We start from the raw sequence: 7,153 nt of genomic DNA, 5'->3' as shown, positions 1-7,153 counted from the left end.
AAACTTTCGAACTGATTCGATACTTAAAATCTCGAACTGATTTGAAACTTAAAATATCGAACTAAGGGAATCAGAATCTCTGACTAAACTCTCATTTGAAACTCTCAAATTAAACTCTTGAACTAATTCGATACTTACACTCTCAAACTGATTCGAAACTTAAAATCTCAAACTAAGGGCACTTCTAGCATTTTTTTAAAATGGTTGGGGTGTCAAGTCCTGTGGTTGGGGTGCGAATTCTAAATCCCAAAATATGTGGTCAGTTGTGTCAATTTAAATTAGCAGTAAGTCATTTTTTAATTATCTCAAACTCAATAAGTATAGAACTATAACTACTTACTTGAACTAACAATTCATAATCTGTCATAAATGTTCATTTTATCACAATTTCAACCAATTATTTTTTCATTGACCATTTCTTGTACATCATCCTTTGAAGTGTATCATTTTAATTTAGAAGTGCCAAATTCATGGTTCTCCTACTATCTTGTTTGGCTTATCTGTTGGAGACTCATCCAAACTTTTCAAAGTGGCTTTAATCCCTCCATTTATGACATTTTAACCTCTTCAATCCATCTCTGAGTTTGTTAACATATGGCACTTGGAAGAGTGCACTGAAGGTAAAGGATAAGAGAATGGAAAATGACAATCACGTCCGTAAAAGAATAAAGTTTCTGCTTGAATCGTCTAAAATCTCTATGGTCATACAGAACATACAACATGATGAAAATGGAACCAGGAGGAATATCCTCCTAGCCTCTACTATTAAAGGTATTGGAGGATCAACCATAAATATTAAGCCTCCAAAACTATACAGCCCCAAAGCTCATACATTATTCCCTTCTCCACTCCAACTCAGAAGTTTTGCTATGCAGTATGCACACTCACCTGCAAACACTGCTAGCTATGACAGGAGACCCTCCTTCCCAGATTGATATTAAACTTTGGTGGCCAAAGAATTTGTTCTTCAGTAAATGGTAACTTCTACTGATTGATGAATCACAGTACAAAAAACTACACAGCTTCCTAAACTGTTTCTATTGATGTGTCTGTTCACTGGCACTGATTGGTCTGTGAGCCCAAGTCATCAAGGAGGCTTGAAACAGACCCCTCAAGCTTCTTAGCCTGAGGACACTACGCCAAAAAATGCCTTTAACAGCGGTTAAATTGGCCCTTTTACAGCGGTTTTCAGCGGGTCCTAACTGCTGTAGATCTCGCCGCTGTAAAAGACGTTACAGCGGTTCGAACCGCTGTAAAAGATCCCTTATTTACAGCGGTTTTTATAGGTAACCGTTGTAATTACTACTCTTTAACAACGGTTTTCTACCCTCAACCGCTGTAATTATTTCGTCTATTACAGCGGTTTACTGAGGAACCGCTATAATAGGTCTTTTTGTTTTTTCCAATATGCCATTACCTACCATGCTAGTTCAGCCATAAAATCAACAATTTCTAAAGCATATCAACCACGTCCACTTCATCTCTAAATCATGAAATTACAAACTATTTTGTATTTTATTGTAAAGTACAAAAAAAAAATATGGAATACACAAAAGTAACTAACTATGATGATTTGGCAAGTGAGAGGAGGATAGGCTAAAAACCCATAAGCAAGCAAGGTCAACTTAAATATCCATACCTTAAGCACTGCAACACCCCCAAAAATCTTGGCTAATCTTTCTTGTAATTTTTCCTTGTCATAATCTAAAGTGACCTAATCTGTTTATCAAATTCATCACAATATTGAGAAAATTAATACACCTTCCCCCAAAATGTCATCTCACAGTAATCTTAATCCGGTACCATCTACAAATATTCAAATCAGAAATTAAATTTGGGGAAGAAATTTTATCATTTTCAAGTGCACGTGCCTTGTGATAAAGATGATGAGAGCCTAAAGATAATCATTATCAATTATAGTCTTATTGTGCCAGTAACATATAAGAGATAGCATTGAATTAGCTCCAAGGTCCAATAGCAGAACTGAGATTTACATGTTTTCCAACATGAGCATTTAATCCAAAGATAACCTTAGCCCTGAAATATACATATAATTAATGTTAAACTTATTAAAAACGCATTTGGCAAATCAACAAGATGAATGTGACTAGTCCTAAAATACAAGCACAAACACACACACACATGGAAGGTTAAACTCAAAAGAGAGAACTTATTTTTTACCTTGCTTTATTGAAAAAGTCGTTCACCTCATCTCACCAATGCATGGATAAGCATCTATCATTAGTAACAAATATTAGTTCTAAAGTTTTTATCTGAGAAAGGCGCCAAATATCAACGGAATTTTTTTTCTTAACTATCTTCGTCATTGCCAAATTTTGCACAGAATAAGTATGTAGCCAAACTAAAGAAAGATCAAAATTAAACAAGGTCAAAATTCTATAAATCATGTCCTTGTTTCCTAGAGAAAATTTCCTAAAGGGTGATAGGTAATGACTCAAACATGGTTTATTAGGAGCTCAATTGAGTTACAGTCGATAAATTGAAAGTCGGACTAGAATAAGGCATATTAAGTTTGTGATTTAAGTTATCCAGTATCTGAAACACGAAATTTATGTAAGAGCCAACTAGAATTAAATTCTGACTTATTTTAACCAGTCAACGGGTGAGGAATGCAGAGCCCTTAAAAGACCAAGAAAAAGAAGAATTGTATAGTATAATGGTTCCTCACAAAATGATTATAAAGGTGCATTCAAAATTACCTTATGACGAAGAAGAAACTTGCTTGAGGAGAGGAACAATGAACGATATTAAACTCTGACAACAGGGTGACGAACTACTGCACGAAGCGACACAAAACAAGAGCGGCAGCGGCGCAACAGGGACGGTGGCGGCACGACGGGGTGCACTAGTAAGACTATGTTGATCCACAAAAACAAGAGGGATGAGAACTCAAAGTTAACAACGAAACACATTGACAAGTTCAGATATAATAGAAACAGAAATACAAAGTTCAAATTATCTGCAACATAGGATCATTGACATGAATATGGCTAACAGAACAAGAAAAACTTGCAGTACAAACCTAAAAACTATGCAGGGAAGAACCACAGTGTAAAATTCCTCCAATTTAAGGGTTGTTTGTTATAACTTTTTGAATTAAAAAGTGATATGCCAAAGTATAAACTATTCACCAGAGGGGAACGGAAAAAGTTTGGATCACTTGCCCGAATGATTAGTCAGAACTAATGAGCTATGGATGGAGTTTTTAGCAAAACTGCAAAAACACCAACGCGTCACACCTAAATATAGAAATCTTGAGATTGTGTCTTCAATGTGAAAGTAACTACAGAAACCCTATCACAACAATTGAAAAGATGAACGAACCTATCACTCCGAAGGGTGAGCTTTAAACGAGAGCTTCTAAAACATTAATGGAGAAACATTCAGTAATTAGCATCCAGATAAGAGAACACCAAGTTACAAACCAAATAAATTTAAACAGGCTTAATCAGAAACAAAGTAAAAGAACCCTAAACAAACAAACCTAAACTTCTGCCTCCATCATAGGCGCAGCCATGACCTGCCAGAAGCTACTCATAGAACTGTAGAAGTATATGCAGACGTGTAAGGCTACTCATAGAACTGTAGAAGTATATGCAGACATGTATTAATCTCTCAGATAATCTATTCCATTTTCCAAATTAGGTTCAGTGTGAGACTGATATCATAAATTAAGAATAGAAAATGATAAATGATTGGGTTCAATTTCGTAAACTGAATACCACCACCACTCAAACATGAGATTCAAACAAACTAACGAACTAAACAGGGGAAATTATATAACAGGCAGAAACAGAAGAACACTGATCTACAAAGTCTACCAACAAAATATGCATTATATCACGAAAAAATTGCAGATCCTAAAATGCAGATCTAGAAGAGGAAACAGAAATTCAACTAATCTCAAGCACGAGAGAGAGAGAGAGGTACCCAAAAGGGGCGTCGCATCGAGAGAAGGCGCGGATAGGAAAATGAGACTCGGGAATATGTGGGAGTGTACCACCGCAGCACTAGGGTTTTGTTATAGCAGCGACGTGAAACAAGAGCGGCAGAGACGGTGGCGGCACGACGGGCGCGGCAAGCTTTGAGAGATGAAGCACAGCGGTTGAGAGACGGAGGTAGCAGATAGAGCGGTAGAGTTATAAAATTAAGGGTTTTACAAGATATATTTGGGTAAAGTTAGTGTGTTCTACAATTTTACGAAAATAATTAAAATATATATTTTCAGAGTGAATATTTACAGCGGTTCGTAGTAAAACGCTGTAAATTATGAAACTTCACTATTTAAAACGGTTAAATAAACCAATCGCTGTTACTAGTCAAAGCTTTTACAGCGGTTAATAAATCAACCGCTGTAAAAGCCTATGATCCGCTCCGTGTTTTTCGTTTTTACAGCGGCTGCAACCGAAACCGTTGTAATAGGGGCGCTGTAAAAGCCCTTTTCTGGTGTAGTGGGACCAGGCTTCAGGATATTGACATCACCCCACTGGGAGCATGGATCCACCCACCAGCTCCTCCTCCCGGTGCACCATGCCCCGGGGGCAGCTTGATGGCGACCGCGACGGAGGATCTTTTCATCAATCATGTCCAGCACAGGGTTATCAACTTGGAACTGTCTTGCAAAAGCGGCTCCACTTTCCACCATCTGATCATAAACAGAGGCGTTCAGGAAGAGCGGTTCCATCTTTGGAGGATTGTCCCATATCATGTATCGTAAGTCGCCATTTACTGTTGTGTTCTTGAATTCTGGTGCATTGCAAATGACTGAGTGAAAGTACCCTTCCTGGGATAACTTCACATTTGTAAAATACATCAGCAGTGTTCGAGGCAAATTATCCCAACCAAAAATGCAGAACTCCAGAAAGGGTCTGCTCAAGATGACCCATGGTGAACCTGCAGACAAGGAAAGCATTCAACATAATTAACCTGAGGCAACAGTGTTACGCAAACATAGCATGAGAGAAACAATAATGATACTTAGACATCCAAACAGTTAGACACCTCACATACACCTCATTTTTCTCTATCTCTCCTTATCACATAAATCATATATCATATTCATTACTTCTCTTCATTTCTCACACTGGACACTAGGCGAATGCCCACGAATCATTTTTGCCTGATAGAACAGATTTACCTGTGAAGAGTTTGAATGCATCAGGTGTTGCCCTCTTCTCTGTAGCTTGAAAAATTTGGCTTCTCCTAGCTAAATATAGCCCTGGATCAACTACAATAGGTTGGAACCTATCACTCCTGCATGGGCAGATGAGTACATAAATAAATGATCTAGGACTAATTGAATATGGCCACAAAGTAGCAGCTAGAGCTAGTGGTAGTTTTCATACTCTTTCCATCCAAGTCACCAGTATGATCAATGAAATTTAGGTCCCTCCTTGCTGAAGAGAAAACATGGGACAGATCTGATAAAGAAAACAGAGCACGGATCAGTAACTTAGACAAGTCAGGAAAAGAGACAATTGTCAAACTGAGATACACGAATATAAATGAGAAATGGCTCATCTATGAACTCACAATAAGCACAATTCAGTGAATAAAGGTCATTACTCAGAACAATATGAGCATTTATGCAACTACCTTTATTTTTAGTATTCAACAGTAGCAACTACCTCGAAAATAACAGTCTTTTATAGTTTTCTTAAAAAGAAAACTAAAAATAACAATACATGTCAGGTGTCATGCTTTTAGTGTAGAAAATAGGTCCTACAGAAGGTTTGAAAAATTTTCCCCTCTAGTCACCATATCAGTCAGACTGCCAATTTAAAAAAAAAAAACAGTCAGACTAACAAATGCCAATTCACCAACAGAAACTTTATTCGACCTTTAGATTCCACTTCACAAGGACGCTAAAATTCTCTCTATTTGGAAGCCCATAGCTTCAGCAAATATGAACAGTCACAGAAAATCCCATGCAATCAGAAGAATATTGTGGTCCATTATCAGATTTTGGCAATCATAAGCACTTAAGATATTCATTCATCTCAGGAATAAATAGCACAGGTTAGAACCACTCTCTTCTATGTGGAAATTAATGTTGGAAAATTAATGATATTCCAAAAGTTCCAAGTCCCACAATTTCCACATGTGCATCGTCCACTTCCTTCAAACCTTGGAATTTCCAAATCTTGTTGACTGTGCATTCAACCTTGAAACTACAAAGCTTTAATTTTTACTCCCTTCAAACCTTGGAATTTCCAAAGCTTGTTGACTGTGCATTCAACCTTGAAACTACAAAGCTTTAAATTTTTATCACCCAAAATTAATGTGCAACTTACCTTGAAATTAACGGTTTTTTGGCTATATATAGAGGACAAATTTTACATTGTTGATCACTCTCATCTCCTCTCTTCTTTCCCTACCTTTGTCCAGTTCTTGAGCAATCACAATATTATTATTATTTCTCGCCAGTTCTGTTACCCGACTACCCGGATGAAGCTGTTTAATCCTGGGGAGGTGTTCTGGATATTCCGGGATAAAACCTTCAAGGACAGCGAATTGATTTTCGCGACTCAGCTTATTTTCTTGCAGGTTCAGTTCGTGACTCCGTTGTTGCTTCAAAGTCACTGCTCCGCGTCAAATATCCAACAATCTTGAAGGTTTTATTACCATGACGAACGCTGACAGTGACCAGAATGGAAGTCTTAACGCTGGAAAGGGTGCTATGCCTCTCTCCGTTCTTGGCTCGGTTCCGATTCCTGCCTACGCCAAACCGTTTCCTGACATCTCCAAAATTGAGGTGTTTGGAGGCCAAAATTTCCGCAGGTGGCAAGAAAGGATCTCCTCAACTCTTGACATGCACGGTGTTGCAGATGCCCTCACAAATCTTGAACCAGATTCTTCTGCTACTGAGAAACAGAAATACAATTGGGCTCATGCTAACAAGGTATGTCGTCATACTATTATCAATACATTATCTAATGATCTCTTTGATGTGTACTGCTCCTACAAGAAAGCAAAGGAAATATGAGAGTCAATGATTCAAAAGTACACCGCTGAAAGTGTTGGAAGGCGCAACTTCATCATTGACAATCACTGCAACTGGAAGATGACCGAAGACAAAGACATGAGATCCCAAATCAATGAGTACCACAAACTCATTGAAGACCTGAAAAGT

At 37.8% G+C, this 7,153-nt stretch overlaps 1 protein-coding gene across 1 annotated transcript; it reads right to left on the bottom strand.

Moving 5' to 3' along the window:
* Window positions 1-724: 724 nt before the first annotated feature.
* Window positions 725-5,357, bottom strand: LOC130736241 (beta-glucuronosyltransferase GlcAT14A-like; the record flags this gene model as incomplete). Its single annotated transcript, XM_057588084.1, has 3 exons — window positions 725-1,133; window positions 4,480-4,914; window positions 5,159-5,357. Coding segments are annotated over 3 exons (714 nt in total), but the record flags the coding sequence as incomplete, so codon positions are not given.
* Window positions 5,358-7,153: the final 1,796 nt, after the last annotated feature.

The sequence above is a fragment of the Lotus japonicus genome, chromosome 2 (assembly GCF_012489685.1).
Source record: "Lotus japonicus ecotype B-129 chromosome 2, LjGifu_v1.2".
NCBI lineage: Eukaryota > Viridiplantae > Streptophyta > Magnoliopsida > Fabales > Fabaceae > Lotus > Lotus japonicus.
This window is presented reverse-complemented; position numbering and strand designations above follow the sequence as displayed.